Source organism: Haliaeetus albicilla, chromosome 12 (assembly GCF_947461875.1).
Source record: "Haliaeetus albicilla chromosome 12, bHalAlb1.1, whole genome shotgun sequence".
NCBI lineage: Eukaryota > Metazoa > Chordata > Aves > Accipitriformes > Accipitridae > Haliaeetus > Haliaeetus albicilla.
The window spans coordinates 8,098,842-8,117,751 of record NC_091494.1 but is presented as its reverse complement, the minus strand read 5'-3'; the positions used below and the strand labels follow the sequence as shown (position 1 = coordinate 8,117,751).

Below are 18,910 nucleotides of genomic sequence, written 5' to 3'. Positions count from 1 at the left end.
GACAATAGTAAATGCACTGTAACTTTACAGCTTCCATAATATGGAGGAATTAACCTGGAATAAAACCACTTTGAAAAGGAATCATGGGGGAAATAAAATTACTAGACAATCTCACAACATGACAACAAATGTCAGTGCAGCCCTTTGGAGTTCTTTCAACTGTGTTTTAGATAACTTTGTTTTGCTTCTCCCAGAGACCTAATCTTGGAAGGCTAGAACTTCTGTGCAAAGCAGCTGGAATTACTTAAATACTGGAACCACTGCTGGATTTGGTTGCATCCTCCAACATGACCAATCCTCAGTAAGTACCATGTGAGGATAGTTATAACTAAGAAGGGAGTAGGTTGCTACCTGTAGGAGAATGATATTGTGACATCAAGAGGGTTTTATCAGTATTACTAGAAGGAAAAGTTGATCTTTTGAGGAGGAGTAGGATTTGGTCAGTTGTCTAAAGAGTGTGAATTAGCAGAAAAAACACAAATGGTGTAAGCATGTCTGATGTGTTACTAACAGCTAGTCACTGAAAACTAGTATGTCATATTATTCTAAGATCCACTTGCCTTTTTTCTTTCCTGCCACCAAATCTGTCCCAAAGCTGTTTGCCAACACTAGTCTGTTGGTTTGTTTGTTTTTCTTCTTGGTCAAATCAGACGGTGTCTGTCATGTAGTCTGTCTAAGAATACAGAAGGTAAATACTGTTGGGAGAGAGAAGGCTGCACCAATCCATTTCCTTTTTCCTTTATTTGCCATGCAATTGGATCGTTGTATGCTCTTCTGTGCAAAACTGAACCAGCTTGTAAAGGTAAATGTCCACAGGATGGCACTAAAGGTGAAAATCAAAGAAAGAAAATTCTTGCTAAAATTAGGTGCTCCCTCTGGGCTTCTCATTTCAGATTGTTTACAGAGGAATACAGTTCTTTTGGAAATGAAAGAATCTCATTACTTTGCATTATTAGTTAGACAAAGAATAAAATAAAATAAGCCTTTAGGTTGTTTAAATAGTACTTCCTTTTACCTCTACTTTCTGTCATAGTATGACACAGTTGCAGCCTTTCCCTGCCAAATACTTGAGATATAACAGTATTTTCCAATTTTTAAAATTACTTTCTTGTGTAATTCTGGCAGCATTAGCTCCTTTTAATTTAGGAATAATGTTTTCTGTCCAAAAGAGTTAGTCTAATGGTGAGGTTCTGACCAATAGAATCTTTCTCTTTCACATAGAATTTTGGTTCCTTCACCCACATCCTTAGATTTACAAGATGAGAGTTAAGAACTCTTCTAAATTATTCATTTTTTTTGGAAAAAGAATGAACTGTTTTTCAGGTTGCTTGAATAGCTGGAAGATTTTAATAAGCTTCTTTAAAACAAAATCACCAATGCAACTTTTGTAGTCAAATAAGAGAGGGAAGTTGGGTACTAAGCTCTTTTTAACTATATCCCTAAGGAAAAAGAGTGTCTTCACACCTGCTGTTGAAAATCTCTGACAATTAGCCTGAGACTTCTTCAGAAGTGAACAGGCTCCCCTGGATGAAAGCTAGAGGAGTTTATGCTTGCACCTACGCTGAATCAAATGGAGCAAGCAGCTTTCACTGGGTACTGCAAAGGATCAATCCCTGCTGGGGCTTGACATGCAAGCTCACTCTCTCCCTCCTGCAATGAAGTCATCCTTCACATGCACTAGATAGTATGCTAGCTGACAAAGTTTGAGTATCTAGATAAGTAGTGTCTTGTTATAAAGGTGGAAGACATGTGCATAGTCAGACTCTGGTTTTACCTGCATGGAGTTCCCCTTAATGATAGTGGGGTGGTAGAAGAATATATGTTCAGATTTAGAAGCTGTACATAAGGATAGTTAAGATAATCTTTATAGAGGAGTCCATAATTCTTCTGAATTGTTGTTCTTTCAGAATTATTTTGAAATAACTTGTAACAGAATGATCCTTTCTAGCTGAATGAAACAAAGTTACCATCCATCAAAACTATTTGAATATTGACCCACAGTGGAAGAGGGGTCAAACTGCATCCATTAATTAACAGTTGATTTGTATATAATGATTAATAAGCTTAGCTATTCATTGCTCACTGATCTAACTTAGAAAGCAGTGAGTTTTTAGTTGGCATAGTTACATGCCGCCTTCTGTTTTGCACAAATATTTTGCTTCTGGGTTCATGCATTTTTTCCATATTTGTTTGTTTGTTTATAACACATCCATTTATATTTAGTGCTTTTGAAGCAGATACAGCAGAGTGAAATGCTGTTCTCCTTTGTCTGTGAGGTTTCTGTTGATTGCAGTGGGCAGAGTTTGGAGTTATTTGGTCTGTCCCCTCATTGAGGACACCTCCTTCAATGACCTTGCAAAGGCCTTTTACGTTGCTGGCTTTTTAGGATTCTGTGAAGTTCTTGTCTCTAACTTATTTTTACTTGCTTGCTTTTTTAATTTATATTTGTTTATATGTATATGTGTGTGTAGAGAAAGAGGATTTTTTTTTATTTTGCTTATTACATTTTCAGGCCTTCAATAGAAGGTGGTGTTTCAGAAGTTGAGATAATTTCACAACAAGTGGAAGAAGAGACCAAAAGCATTGCTCCTGTACAGCTTGTTAATTTTGCTTATCAAGATCTACCTTTAGCTGCACTGGATTTGTCTGTGGCTGGGTCCCAGCTTTTGTCAAATTTGGATGAGGAGTACCAAAGAGAAGGGTAAGTACAAAGGACAGAATTTTGTTTTATAGTTTTAGGCTATGGGAATTTCACGGCCTGTAAAAAAGAAAACCTTGAGCTGGAGAAGAGCAGCCAGTTGTCCTCAAACTCTTTCTAAAACCATTGTCACAGGATGGAAGTAACGTTTTCTAATATAACTAGCATGCTGGTTTGGGGCTCTTTATAATTTTAAGTGTTTCACAGCTGCTATTTGACCACAGTCTGGAAGCCTTCTGTCAGGGAAAACTAGACCAAGCATCTAGCCCACCAGACAAGCAGAATGGCCTGGTGAAAGCTCTTTGTGAAAGGTGTTTCAGGAGGGCTTCAGGGTGACGGAGAGTTAGCTACTGTGATTCTTGTACGTAGTTGTACATCTCCTGACTGAGAGATAATGACTTAGTACCGCTGATTCCTGGACAGATTGTGTACTTTTCACAGAATAATTTGAATTGCGTAGTTTGCTTATGTGAGAACATTGTCTTTGATAATGTATGTATGTATTACTCCTGTTTTTGTAGAACAACTGTTCCAGTTTTATTGGAATAGAATCATAGACTCAGAATGGTTTGGGTTGGAAGTGACCTTAAAGATCATCTAGTTCCAATGCCCCTGCCATGGGCTGGGACACTTTCCATTAGACCAGGTTGCTCAAAGCCCCATCCAACCTGGCCTTGACCACTTCCAGGGATGGGGCATCCACAGCCTCCCTGGGCAACCTGTTCCAGTGCCTCACCACCCTCACAGTGAAGAATTTCTTCCTTACATCTAATCCAAATCTACCCTTTTTAAAGGATTTTAAACAGTTCCTAACATTTGCCCAGACATTACCCAGTGTCAGATTATGTGGCATTGTTGTCCTACAGGTCATCAGAAGTCATTCTTATGCCTGGTTAAGACTTGAAGTGGCTGTAGGTGGACTGCTATACTAAATTTTTATGAAAGATTTGGGTCAACTGGAGAGAGTCCACATGAAGGCAGTGAAAATTATTAGAGGCCCAGAAAACCTGCCATGGAGTACCAATTGAAATAACTCTTTGTGTTTCATGTGAAGAAGAGACTTTCAGGAGAGCTTGTAAGGGACTTCAGTGAGGAAGACAACAGTCTGTTATTGATCTCCGTGATGTTTAGGACAAGCAGTAAAAGGCTTGAATTGCAGCAAAGAAGAAAATAATAAGGGTAGCAAAGTGCTGGGACAGACTACTGGTGTGTATGGGGAGGAGGGGAATAGAGTTGCAATCGCTAGATGTCTTTAAGAAGATGCATTTGTCAGGAATAATAACACTTTTAACATCCCCTGGGACAGAGATTAAGTGAGCGCTTGTGCCTAACCCCTCTGATTCTGTGATTACTGTTCCACTGTGTGTTGCGCTTAACATGTATATACTCCACTGTCAATAAGATCCATCTAAAAGCACTTCACAGTAAGTCATATAGAGCTCTCATTGATGAAGACATTAAAAGGCTTTAAGCCTCCATTTATTAACAGCTCAATGTGTTTTAACCTGTGCTCTGAAATCAGCAGAGACCTGCTTGATCTCTGCTCAGCAGGTATCTGTATGGTAGTCAGGAAGCACTATGTGGGGAAGGCTCTTGCCTTTAATTTCTTTCCAAATTGGACTTTATGAGACATCTCCAGAAAGTTGTTACTCCAAACAAGGGGAAATACGTTTCAAGTAGGTTATATAAGTATGGTACAACTATAACATAAAATACCCTCCATAGCAAAAGAGGCACTTGAAAATTAATTTGAGTATGCAGGTGTAACCCTCAGGCTATTTTGGTGCTGAGTAAATACCAGTTTAGTTCAAATATGCATTTTTATAGATTTTTGTGATCTGAAACTCAATTCTTCACTGTGCCAAAGTGCACAGATCTCTCATTGTAGCCGTTTGAACAGCTTTGCAGTCTTAAGCATGGACATTGACTTGTCATTCTTTTCCTCAGCAGAGGTCTCTTACTTCACACAGACTCCTTTTGTGGCTTTATCAGTCTAAACAGAAATAAGCAGGTGCCATCCAGACCTCCCAGCTGTAGAGTGGATTCTTTGAAGAAAATTCAGAGCTGTAGTTTGTATGTCTCAATGCATTTTGGCTGAGTATGTTCAGCTGAGTCCCAGGACTGCATCTGCCTTATGGGAGTGACAGCCTCTTCCTTTCAGAAGCACTGATCGCAACTGATGCCCTGTGAAATTTAGGAGCAGAGCTGAGCTCAAGAAGCCCAGCAGCAAAAGTAAAATACTGGCCCCATACCACCTCATGACTTGGTTGGGAGTATGTCAGGTATTATGAACATGGTGTAATTTCTTTCTCATGGCCTTGTTAGATGTGTCTGGCTTCCACCTGAGTAAGAAGGAGATAGGGTGGGTCAGATCAGTTTAGTACAGGAACTGACAGCTACCTCTCTCTCATGTATGAAGAGAGTGATGTGGGGAGGGCAGCACAGGAGGTGGCAGAAAATGTCCAAGTCCCTCTAGTTTCTGCCAGTATCCGAATCTGTAACTGTGAAAATCTGTTACCCCGATGCTACCATACAGGTTGCAGGTGGAGATACCAGAAGATACTGCTAATGCCAGAGAGTACTAAAAGATGATGTAGGATTCATCTTCCCCTCCCTGGCAGTCTGCCTTTGTTGTAGACTCCAAGTCTTACCTTCTGTATACTTTTCCCTGAGAATTTCAGGGAAGGTGCCAACCTGTATGACCTGCGTATATTCTGTATGGTTCTGTTGTTCTAGATCTGTAGCTGGTCTAGGCAAGTTATAGTCGTTCTAACTGCAAGGGTCTGCAACAGGAAGGTCTGGCACATCCCTGTGCTTGGAAAATGCTGGGTTGTTGTTACAAGCTGCATCTGTCCATGACCTTGTGGTTTTCAACATAACTGTCCACAATCCCTAGTTCCTGCTGTGGGTTGTCACACTTCATCACTAGTAAGTCTCCATCTCCATGCACAGAGCAACAGGAGAGACATCAGACTACAAATGAATGAGTGGGCAATGAAGGGGTCGTCTTCTTTAATGGTTTGGTTGTGTGTGCCCCAAGGCTTTCCTCTAACTTTCCTTGTTAAAGGTGAGAAGGTGTTCAGGGTCCAAGCATGAGTGCAAATTTAACCTGGCTGCTAACTAGGGAAGCTTTTTGTTTCATCTGAGAGAATGTTTCTGTCAAACCCGGTATTAATAGGCAACCAGGAATAGGTGGGTCAGAGCTCAGCCCTCTTGTGTGCCTGGAAAACTCTCAGATGGCATCAGACTGTCACCACACCCATGAGAAAGTAAAAAAAGGAAAGGAAAAACAAAAAGAAAGGAAAATTATGGTCTGTCTTTTGTTAGACCGTATGTAAACTGACATTCCCATGGCTTTAAAGATACTGGAATAAAAAACTTATTTTGTGCAGTTTGATGGGTCTTTGCTCTAGCATATCAAATGCCCAGAGCGGTCAGTTCCCATCTGTCAATGTTGTTGAAGGAATTTTGTGGACAGTTTGAGCTGGTTTTGTCAGAAATTTAGTTTACAGTGCTGATCCCTGTGCTAAGCAACAAAGAAGGGAGTGCAGATTAGATGGCACATTAAGCCTGTCCCTGAAGTACACCTGTAAGTAGTGAAAGGGTAATCAGGCAAGAAGAACCTTTCTGATCTCCCAGAAACCCTCAAACAAAACACAAAATGTATTGTCTTCTAATGTGGGTTGAGCAAAAATTCTTTTCTGTCTGTAGACTTCTGAAACAGGGAAAGTACAAAGATTTACATAATGGAAGTTGGTTAAGTTGGATGGAATCTACATTGCAAATATTCTCACTCATTATAAATCATGCAAGTGGGCTGGCATTGCTGCCTTTGCACTGAACAGGAGTAAGGTGCCAGTGGTCTCCACATGTGGGATAGGAGGGTTTCCTGCATCTGGCTTGCTTCCTAGCTGCAGTGAGGCTGATGTTAATAGAGCTATGGGTCTTACTCTTCAGAAAAAGGAAATTTTCTGATAAATGCCAGCATGATGTAACTAAAACATTTTGAGTTTTATATGACTATAGCAATCTCTATTTATAAAGGTATATCTCTTCCACCCTGTTTAGCACTGTGGAGAAATAGTAGCTTGGTTCTCAGAACCAATATGAGTGTGATGTTCGTTACTTATTAGTCCTGCTGATCTGCCCTGCAGTTAACTTGTTAGAATCATCCTTAGATATTGCTGCTGTGCACTGTACTGCATGCTTAGACATTGCAGAAACGATTGAGGCATAGGCTAGAGACATGTATATGAGAAATCAACTCATTCATAGAATGTACCTTGAATGCCAAGGAGAACGTGTGGTGTACACTTCTAATGTATCTGTAACAGATTAGGTGATACTCGTGTACAAAAAGCAGTGGCAAAGTTGCCCATTTTCTTTGTGTCTGTGAATTTATTGGAGAGACTGTGTCTGCATTGAACTCTGCATGAAAAGAATGTGTAAATGTTTCTTTAAGGAGACTAATCACGCAGAAAGTTGAGGAGATTTTTAAATGTTAGCATTAGCTTTAAGTGCCACTCTTTCTTTCTTTCTAATCAAGTATTCTGCTTTCCAAAAAATACTTTCTTTCTTCTATTTTTCTATTAATGACCAATAAAAATGGAGAACAGTTGAAAAATTGACAACATGCAGAAAGTGGTACATGTGTGCCTAAAGACAAGCAGGGACAGGGAAAAGTTCTCCTTCCTGTATTTTCCTTAAGCTCCAATTAGGAGGTATCATTCACAATAAATTATAAAAGAATTTACAGACAGTTGCACAATAGGCTGTAATTTTGTGAATATGCAGTTAGGCAGTGAGCCTGTCTCTCGATAAAGATATGTATTTAATGGGGGTTGGGAAGCAAGGGGAGAGATATACACCAACTTCAAATTATTTGTTGTATTAGTTTTAGATTGCAGCTCTTGAATTTTTGTATGTTAAACAAATCTGAAACATGACTGTGCTTACAGCTGTTGATGTAAAACAGTATTTGAAAAGGTTGGGAATTCATACAGTTCATGTGACTCACTTGACATTAGCTGTAAATAGTCATGCCATTGTAATTTAATCATTTATGATCATCTGTTCATAGCCTTAGATTTGTTTGGTTGCAGCTAGAAAGTGCATTAAACAGTAGGAGTATCTGAAAAAAAGAAACTATAGGAAGGGAGAGAGAGATAAAAAGGAAGGGAAACTAAAACTGAACAGAGATTTACAGAGATTCAGAAGTTAACACAGGAAAGAGTCGTGAGCTTTTCATTTTCAATGGGTTGCAAGCTTTCACTGATGAATGTGTTCACCCATCCTGGGAGAAAAGGATGTCTGTTCCTTGAGTCTGTCTTCTGTAATTGCACCAAGTAGATGCTATTATTTCTGGTTTTCATATTAATTTTTCAGGTTTTATTTTGATTTGTTTGAGGTATTTTACTTGTGTTTTCTACAAAGCTTAAAGGTGCTTTAACTAAAAACTCAAATGGACCAAGTTCTCGCATTTCTCATGTTTTCTGCTTTTCGTGTCTTTATCTGGCAGCGTAATTAATAACTTTCAGAAAAGTTCTGTGCACCTCATGCAGATCCTGGAGCACATGATATTGATACATGGTGAATAATGAGGTCCAAGCTCGAGATAAAGTGCAAAGGTTTTGGAGGGCGAACCTATTTCATGTAGTGAGCAAGCTCCTTGTATTTACAAAAATGGCTTTTAATTTATTTTTAGCTGCCAGCCACAGTCTGAGTCCAGAAAGATGGTACAAAATCTTAACAGCAAATATAGTGAATGAGACTGTAGTGCTGATTTGTTCTTTGTGCAGTACTATATCACTGCTACTCTCAGTGCTCTGGTCCAAAACTAAGACCTGCACTGCAGCAGAAAATGAGCATTCAGCATGACAGAACCTGTGAGGTGACCAGCTCTTCACTAGAGAATACATGAAATTTTGGGCTATGTTACAGGGATGTTCAGCGATTTAGAAAATTCTTTTTCTGTACAGATCCTTTTAAGTGTTTATCTTTGTAACTTTGTATCTTGTAAATATTGTTTTTCAGAATAGCTCATTACTGTGTTTAACCTAGTACCTAAATCCTTTGAGTGTGTCCCTCTAATGTCTTTTATCAGTGACGCCAATTGGTAGAGGGAGCACTACTATAAGTAAAAAAAGAATTAATTTTCTACCTCAGTGATTTTCAGACTCGGTTGGTTTATAGATCTTTCTGTATTTTTCCAATAGAACTTGCTTTTCCCAGGTACTTTTTGTGGGTAAAAGTGCAGTAGTTGTAGCCCACAGACCACTGTTTGCAAAGCTCTTTATTGGAGAGTGGGAATTACATGGGTCTAATTTAACTGGTTTAACACTGGAATTAATTGTCTAAGTTGGAGAAGATATGGCTTGGTGCAAAAACTGGAAGATGAATAAGCAATAGAACAATGGAGAAATGTGGAAAAGAGGAATACTAGTCTGAAGGAGAGTCCATGAAAAGGTCAGCTAAATGCTGAGCAGCAGTCTAAAAGCAAATCAGATGTTAGGATTCATTAGGAAAAGTAGTAGACAATAAAAGAGAGGCTGTTGTTGTGCCTCTCTATATATCCAAGCTTTGCCCATGTGTTCAATATGACTGTAGTTCTGGTCCCTGTCAAAAAGGATATGGTAGATATAAAAGAACTGGAAAAGATTCAAAGGAAAACAGTGATCAAAGATGTGATACGGCTTCCACTGGAGATTACTCTGTAAGATAGGACTCTTCAATTTGGAAAAGAGAAGGCTGACCTGAAATTTGATTCAGATTACAAAATCTGTGACAGAGAGAGGTTAAAATAAGGTTTGATACACACACACACATACACACACACCCCCCTCCAATACAGGTGCTAGGGTGCATTAATAGACTAAGGCCCAGTTCAAAAAAAACAAAAAGAGGTTGCTTTTTGCGCAGAGGGCAGTAGATATGTGGAACTGCTTTCTAAAGGATGTGTGGCTGCTAATAGCTTATCTAGCCTTAAGGGAACGTTGGGTAAGTTTGTGGAAGAGAAATTCATTGAAGGTTACTAAGTAGAATCTGAGAAACCACATCTGTCTCAGGAAGTCACTAAGCCGAAGATTAGTTGGATGCTGTGAGAGTTTTAAGGGGAAGTTTTATATGTTTGCTGTGTTCTTATTCATCTTGAGACACCTGCTCGTGGCCGCTATTGGAGACAGGATACCAAGCCTTTGTTCTGACCTAGTATACCTGTTCTTGTATTTATTAAAGGTTGTTTTTGACCATGATGTTAATATTTTGGTAAAGACCTTAGCACAAAAAGGAAAAGCCTAGTAAGTGATTTTCTAATGAGAGGAGTAATATACCAGGTAACCACAGGATATCTGTGAGCAAACAGTGTGATATACACCTATAAAGAAGGCATAAATGATCCTAGAAAGTATAAAGTACTTCAAATAGAGCTGGGAAGCATTCATGTAATTAAACCTGTTCCAAAATATTATGTACTGCTCTAGTTGTCTGTATTCACATGCAGAAGAGACTACTAGGACAGTTAGAGAAACTGAGTGTCTGTTTTACAAAAAGCACAGGCTTCAATTAAAAATTACATGAGTGGATGCCATTGCTGTGTATAAATGCATCTTGGAAAAAATGCCAGCAAGGGAAAAGAACTAATCAAGCTAATGAACAATATTGGCACAAAAGCAAATATGTATAAACTGGCCGTGTGTGAGTTTAGGCAGAAAACTGGGCGAATCTTTCTGGCCATTTGAGCAACAGAGTTTTGCAGCAGTCCTCCAAGAAATGTCGTGGGGTTCAAAATAGTAAAACTTTTAGGGGAAAAAAAGGATGAGGATGCACTCAATAGTTAAGCTTCTGTAGTTAAACTAAGCTTGTAGGAGAAGTCCAGGAAAGGATTGCAGAGCTCTGTCTGTTCCTTGGAGTTGCTCAAGGCCTCCAGCTGCTACCTGTAGCCTGCTGTGAGGCTCTGCTGTCTGTTTTGTCCCAGCCAGATTTTGTATTGTTACTTAGCCTTTCTGTGTTCCTGTCACTTCCTGACCATGGCCTTTCTACTCCTTCAGACAGTGATTGGATCTCATCCATCCTTCTGTTTTCTGATCATAGCCATCTTGTGAAATGAAAACACTTGCTGTTCAGCCAAAAGAAAAAAAAAAGACAGGGTAAGATACAATGCAGATTTTAGGATATTTGTTTGGAAGACCAGAAAATAGAAACAGTGACAGCTGTTAACAGCTTGAACAAATTGTTTGTAGTGGTTCCTTACCAAATAAATATGTTAAACCTTTCCCAGTTTTGCCTTATGTTCTTTTTTCCAAGCTGTTTATTAATAAAACTAGCATTGGTGATGACAGATTGGTTTTCCACAAAGCCATGTGTGAAAGTATCTTTAAAAAGAACTACACCTGGTAAAATTCCACTAAAATATATTTTAATATTTCATAACAAAACTTTACAGCCTTGTATCACCATCAACGAAGAAATTCCCGTGCTGTACTTTTATTTACTTCATCCAGGCATTGTAAGAAAGGTAAATAATATTACTGTTGTAGAGATGGAGCAACTGAGGTACCTAATGAACCTGTTTGAAGTCACACAGTAAAGTTGCCCTAAGTCATACTTTACGTGTATCCCTGTAGTGCATGGCATCCACAGACAACACAGGACACCAAAAGAGTTGTACTTGTTCTCTGAACAAAATAGGGAACTTTTTTCTTTTTTTTTCTTTTTTTTTTTTGTCTGGAGTGAGGGAAAAAGGTGTTTTACTTGTATATAGTTAGTATGTGATCACGTCATAAATTTATGAGCTGTGCAAATTAACTTTTTTTTTGAAAGGTTTGTGTAGCTGAGTTTCTAATCTGAGCTTTAAACTTAGTGTAGCTTTGCAGTATTGCAGGGGAAATGGCCAGGATTTGGAAGGTAAGTTTAAACCCACACTAATTCTGGTAGGGTTTTGTTTTTCTCTAATACCAGATTTCTCATCTGTTGAATGGATGAGCCCTTACAAATCAGCAGGGAGAGATACTGCTCTACTGAGACAGGTTACAGGGTTGAAGGACATGAGAAGACTTGTGTATGAGGAGTCAGTGTGGTTAGCATGTTAACAGGTTTATCTAAATATGTTTCTAGTTGGATTGTAGTTCCTTTCATTATTTATGTCCATTCTTTACAAGAGGTAAGAAGTAAAAAAAAAAAAAAAAAACAAACCAACCCCCCCCCCCCCCCCCCCCCCCCAAAAACCAACCCAAAAACCCCACAACCGAAGGCAAGATCAGGACTCCACTGTAAAGAAGTGTACGAGTAGCAGGGAATGAGCTTGCTAAGCAGCACCCAGGAAACAAACTGCCCAGTGCTCCTTTTAGAGCACGATGTGATTGTTAATGTCAGTGGATTCAGAGGACTTGGAGGAGGTCTGGGAAGTGGTCTACCAGGCAGTGATGTGAAGGTGCTAATCACTGTCCATTCACAGGACAAATGTTGAACAAATGCACCTTGGTGTAATAAATTAATATATGAAACTGAAGGTGGTTTTTCAGTGCTTAAATTTCAAAACGCTTTTGTGTCTTTGAAATCAATTTGTATATTCTATGAGTGATATCTGTAAACATGCAGATGATCTGCACTCGACCTCCTTAGTTGATTGCTTTTCCAATTGTAAACTGATAGTTTCATTGAGAAGCTTTTTGGAATCAGTGGAACATTAGTACTGTACAGACAGAATAACTCCACGTTCTTTAGTATTCTATAAGTAATGATTAGCTTGAGTAATGATTGTCATGGCTATATGTAACATGTGCTATCATAGTTGATTTATTCTTACTGGTACATTTGATATATTTGAAAATCTCAACTACATAGAGCTTTTAAAGGAATGTACTTAGGCCCTCTACTGATCATTCTGAGAATAGGAAAGAGGAAAAACTGCCCCGCAATATTAAAATGCTGGCAAAACAGGTCTTTTTGGAAAAGGGAAGATAAATGTAGGAAGAGAATAGAACTAAAAACTGTTCTACTTCAATAGGGCCATTACCTAGCATTATTTTCAGAAAGAGGTAAAAAAACCCCAAACAAAACACAAAATAACAGCTGCAGTAAAGACAAGTTATCCTGTTTTGAGATGATGTAAAATAAAAACCATTGAAAGATCAAGTCTGCAAAAAGGTCCTGTCCCAATGCCATTTTTCCCTTGTGTTTTACAAACACCCTTTTGACATCTAGTGCATTCTGTATTCAGGCTAGAACCATAACAAAGTTAAAGTAAGGGCAAGTTCCTGACAGTAACACTTGTCAAATCTTCTCTGAAGTTTTAAGAGTCAGTTGAGGAGGTCTTTTACAGTCAGGTAATCAAGCAATCTGAGTACAAGTATTTAGTTGATATGCTTAATTCTGAGAAGCTGCTTGAAAGTGTCAAGTCTCTGAACACTGCTTAGCATCACTTTCTCCCTCATTTTTGAGTGTGGGTATTGCAAGGAATGTTTTGTGATGTTTTTCCAAGTGTTTGATTATAACATGAGTTACTGAGTCTAGACCTGTTTATTTGGAACTGATCAGTATCATATCTTCTTGATTTCTGTGTATTGATATTTTAAGTTCAGACAGTGTGGTTACTGCACCACACTTCTGTATGCTTGCAGCTTCTTAAACCCTAGTTAATAAATCATGTTAGCTCTTTATTAGCTAATGTGTATTTACAGTGCTTTGAAAATACAAAGTGTCAGGCAAGCATCAGAACTTTCAGAGGTGTGCCAGAATAAGAATATTACAAAACACAATGATGAGGAATGATGCAATATTGTATCAAAGTGAAACTAGGAGGGGGATTTTAGGAGGAAAAAAAAGTATCAGGATAGGCTTTATGCTTGTAAAGTCCATGCTACTGTTATTTCTATTACAAGTATTTTCAAAAGAAAAAAATTAATCTTTTAACAACCCACTTGAAAACATGTATCTGCATTAGCACAATACTAGTGCAACATTTACTGATACATCAACTTCCTTCCAGAGTTCTGCAACTTGTAGCTTCCTCACAGCTCTCTTCATTTTGCCTAAACCTTCTTTTTCCTCCAAAACAAGGTGACCTCATCTAAACTAGCTTTGGGAGCAGTCCCTGGCACATGCTGTCCCCAAAACTGTGCTACCCCAAACCCTGGGAAAGTCCTTTTTGGCCTGGTCGACAAGCAGATTGGTGAGAGTTAGACAAGCTAGACAGCCTTGGCCAGTGGCTGGACACTTTGCCAGGTTGTGTATACTTGCTAGTATAGGTGTAGCTGTGGAGTCACTGAGCTTATTCTTTGGTGTTTTCCAGATTCCTATTGTTCTTTTCCGTGATGTCATGGACTGATTGTTGCAAACAAAATTTGGCAGCTCTTGTCTGATTTGTCTCATACTAGAACAGGGATAAAGGTACACAACCATAAAATTCAACAGCAGAGAAATTCTTTAAAACCATCATTAGCTTCTAACCTAATAGCAGAGTCCTTCTATGCCTTGGTACTCATAGATAAGTGAATGCAGCATGTATGTCAAAATAAAAACACATGAAAGATAGTAAGACAGGAAGAAAGTAGAAAAGTATGTGTGATAATTAGGGTTGCATTAGTGCATTAGAAGGCACTTGAACACCAGTACACTCCAGAGGGTTAGAGAGACATACAAGATCCCCAGGGTGAAGTTTTTTGTGAAGTGTTTTTCTTGGTAAAGAAACCAATAAAAGTGAGTTTTGCAAAGTCTTTGTACATTATTGTTGAGTGTATCCATTACAGCAGAACTTGTAATTTTGAGTTCACGGCTCTTTAGCTCTTTTCCTTTTTCACTACTTCTTTTCTTTTCTTGTTTTTCCTCTTAATTTTATTTCCTTAGATCTAACTGGCTAAAACCGTGCTGTGGGAGACGAGCAGCTGTGTGGCAGGTATTTTTGCTCAGTGCAAGTCTCAACAGTTTCCTGGTAGCCTGTGTAGTATTGGTGGTGATTCTTCTGACTCTGGAACTCCTAATAGATATAAAGCTTCTCCAGTGTGAGTAGGAGGATTTTTTTTTTTATTTTTAAATTTTGATGAAATAAAGGCTTAACTTGCTGGGAGGTTTTTGAAGGGGGGAGGATGGTGGGGATTTTCTTTTCCTACCACTTAAATGATTACTAGGCTAGGTAAGAAATGTGTTTTTGTGGAACCCTGGTATAGTGAAGTCAGTCTTTTCCTTATTTTGCTGGCCAAATTCAGTATAGAACAAATTTTTCAAAGGATACAAGCAGAGTGTACATGCAGAGATCCGCACATATTGTCATTAACACTTGAAAAGGTCTGTCCTTTACAGACACGCTGCGTATACACAGAAGAAAGATCATTTGTGCATCATAAATCTCTGATACTTTCCACATGCATGTGGATAGACAGAAGTGATGAACTTGCTAGGCTATTTGGTGCTATCTCTATTATTGATTTACTTCTACTGAGGTGAGTAGGAATTGAAATTATGGTTTTCTATCTTGTAATATACTGAAATGATACAGATTTTCATTCTACTTTGCTAATACACTTGGAGTCAAATAATAGCTTAAATGGAGTTTTGCTTTATCTGAATTCACTCTACACAGGTTCCACAATGGAAATTGTAATGCTGCTGTTTTGCTTCCTAATTCATCTTTTTTTCTTCTACTGCTCTTTTCTTCCACCCCCCCTTTTTTTTTCTTTTATGATACAAAGCTGACATGAACACAAATACTAGCTATGTTTTTCTCTATGCTAAATGTTGAAGAGCAGCCTCTAGTATCTCCATACAATCTCAAATATGTTGAAATGGCAGTGATGGGGTTCAGACAATCCCATAAATGCAAGAATACATAGCATGAAAGAGCCATGGTCTGGTACCTTCTATGGCGACTTTAAACTGAGCAAACAAACTTTTTATTCTGCTGAAGTCCTTTTATTTTTGTGATTGTCAATTGATACTAGTGCAGTTAGATTTCACTGTAAAGATTTAGGTATTGCAATTGTATTAAGATTACTTTAGGGGACTTTATTGATAATTGCAGCCATTTTATAAACCCTATAAGATGAATAAATTACTAAGCCGTCTCTCCACGCTTGTGCCCACCATATACACCCCTGTCCATACTCCACACACTGTTCTGAGCATGGCTGCTCCGTTACACTTGTTATTTTCTGTAGTCTCTGGTGACTTACCATTTTGGATGAAGAAGCCCAGGATTTGGACAAGTCTGCTGCTTTCAAAAAAGTCAGGAATGCTAATTATGGGTGTAAGTCCTTAAAAATTGAATGAGGAATAAGCTTTCAACAACATTCATTGAGGTGCCACATCTTTCTGTTTATGTGTAGAATTGTCACTGTTTCTGTTGATTTCTCTTAGATTTTTACCACAGTTTTGGAGGCTGTTCTCTGGAAGCACCTGCTTTCTTACCACTTATTTTCTGAAGAATCTTCTAAAGAAGGCTTTATTTTAGGGATCATTCCTCCTCTATGTGTCTAGTGCATGTGATACTCCTAAAAGCTCTGCAGCTTACACCTTGTGCGTGACCTATAGGTGTTTATTTCAGAGGCTGCCCCTGCCTGTATGGATTTTCTCAGCACCTGAGAAAGGACTCATTCCACTCTGTGTTGCTATGTTGCATTTTAACTAATGAATCAACCCATCAGGCTTCTTGCCTTTGTTAAGCTGAATACCTTCTATTTTTTTTTCTATCAGATAAAAGTTATCTTGGTGGGGCTGATACAAGTATTGCAGTTGTGTCATATGAAGAATGTGTGTCACTTACATTAAGGTTTTAAAAAGCCATTAGGCCATAATTTATTTTTTTATTCAAAAATGTAATAACAGTTTTAAATGATTCCTTATGCTATATGAAATCAACCAATGCATTAGGATATGTTATTGGCACATCACTGCCGATATTCAATATTGTTCATAATAACAACTGCTAACTGATGTTATAGACTGTAATTACTTAGGAAACCTGCTTTTTTTTTTTTTTTGAACTGGTGTTTTCTTTGGCTGTGACATCTTGTGAGCATCATTTTCCTCTCATACTTTTAGTGCAGTCTTTGGTTGCACTGTGCACTTTTCATACACAAAACTGTCAGTGTCAGTGATGGAGACCATGTTTGCAAATGTGTAGGTCACACACATGAAAAGGACAGAGACCTTTTAGTGTATTTTAGCATAAAGCATTCATGCCAGAATTAGAAACCCCAGAAAGCAGAGGACATATAATAGGTATTTTATTCTATGTCTCTGTCCTGTAATCAGCTTTTTTAGTCTTATCTTCAAAGCTCTTCACATGCATTAACAAAATAACATCTTAATACCTTGTGATGTTTTGCAAATGCAGAAATAGGTGTATATTAAGTCACTTGTACCTCATCTCAAAAAGAGGGTTATGGCAGGTTCCAACCCCCACTCCTTAGAAATACAGACCATGCTATCCCTTCCTCGTCCTCTGTAGTTTTGGGGGAAAGCAACTCAGCAAATGATCTTAGTATTGCTCTTCTGCAATCAACTACAGCAGGTATGTCTGTAAAAGGCATCAGGCCTTCCTGAAAACTGTGAAGCTGAAAAGCTTGGCTCCTGTCCATTTGGTTGCTGGATTGGGGCCCTGTCTGCATACATGCATAGCTGTGCAAAGAAAATGGACATTGCGGTGCAGCAGTGCCTCAGTAAGAATGGGTTCAGGGCTTGCCCAAGCCATGCAGTGAGCTGCTTGTCTGTTGTCTTTTCCTTGCAGAAGCAGTATAGTTTATATCTGCCAGGAAATCATCATCAAGTACGACATCCACGGAAAGCAAGTGCTGGTAGTACAAGCTTCTGTAATGGCCTCTCAGGGTTTGTCAGGATGTATTCTTCATCCCTTCCCTCCTGGATGTACATTTTGAGGAGATATGAAAGTGAGGGAAAGGGGGAAGAGGAAGACTGAGGTTGGCTGTACTCCACATTTTATACTGAACCATCTTCTTCATGACTAAAAAGCATCTGGATTTGCATTCACTTCTCCCCCATAGCACCAGACAAGCAAATGTGAAATAAAGCAGAACTTTTTGGCTTTTAGCTACAATTTGGGGGGAAAAGGTTGCAAGCCTAACAAATGTGAAATTCTGTTCCAGATAAAAGAAGCTGAATAGCTTAGGTGCTTTGCCTCAGACTGAATCCCAGTGATGTAACCAAACCACCACAGAGCAGGAATGAGCACCTCTTGGAGAAGACCCTACTCCTATTTTTTTTAGCTTTTCACTGTATTTTTTTAAAGTGAGTGTTTTGGAAGAGGCAAATATCCAGATTCAGTGTATGGACTAGTGATTCAGCTCTTGTACAAAAGCTTCCTGTTTGGAAGGCTTTTTCAAATTTACTGTTTTACTGGCAATTTAATTGCACACTGTCTGGCAGTGTGTCCAGCACTCTGCTACAGTTAGTGCAGCATCAGAAATTGATTTTCTTTCCAAATTCGTGGTTGCTATATCTTTTTTGTCCACTAAGGGGCAGCTGCAGCCTTGTATGTTGATCGACAGCTGTTTGAAAAATAGCTTATAAATGGTTTCTATTTCTTGTTCTTTATGGCACCCTATAGAGACAGTGTCTTGGGAAAGTTAAATATATTATATTTTGCCCATTTGTTTCATCTTTAAGTAGTTCCTCTGCTGCACCACAGCAAACCCTCTCTCATGAAGGCCCAGATAAGCCTCAGCTGTGAGAGTTCCAGTGGCAGCTCATACTAACAGTTTTCTTTGTATCCTGATTTCTTCCTATATCCCTTCCCTCCCCTCCCCTTCCCATTTCAATCAGTTTTAATTTTAAAATAAGATGGTTTATTTAGTGCATGCCCTATATGTTCTTGGGACTTAGTTAATTCTGCCACAGTCTTGCATCTCTATGTGCACAGTCATTGATTGCCTTAAACTTTGCTGTTACACAGTAATTCTTTGAAACTGCAAGACCACACAGACTATTTTAATCTGTGTGCTGTGGGGATGATAGATTCAAAAATACCCTGAAGTAAAGAGAGAATTTTTTCTCTTCATTTCCTTATTCTGAACTTCAGAGTAGGAGTTGCCAGCAGTTCAGATGCTGGACCCTTTCAGCTTTCTGCTTTGTTTTGTCAGCAATGAAAGGAACTTTGATCACAGAGTTTCAGTTGAGTTTACTTATTAAGGAATCCTCCAGATTTCAAGAGATTCATTTAAGCTCATAATGGTAACCCATATCATAGACCTTCTTGTGTAGTCT

General features: G+C 38.7%; 1 protein-coding gene across 4 annotated transcripts in view; it reads left to right on the top strand.

Moving 5' to 3' along the window:
* The window catches only part of TMEM266 (transmembrane protein 266), a 92,558-nt gene that overhangs the window by 28,547 nt on the left and 45,101 nt on the right, over positions 1–18,910 (top strand). For all 4 annotated transcript variants that reach the window (XM_069797894.1, XM_069797897.1, XM_069797895.1 and 1 more), the window contains 3 exons: positions 195–301; positions 2,513–2,701; positions 14,540–14,694. In XM_069797894.1, coding sequence (XP_069653995.1) covers positions 288–301; positions 2,513–2,701; positions 14,540–14,694 — 358 coding nt within the window. In that variant the 5' untranslated portion in view covers positions 195–287. The remainder of the gene's footprint in view (positions 1–194; positions 302–2,512; positions 2,702–14,539; positions 14,695–18,910) is intronic.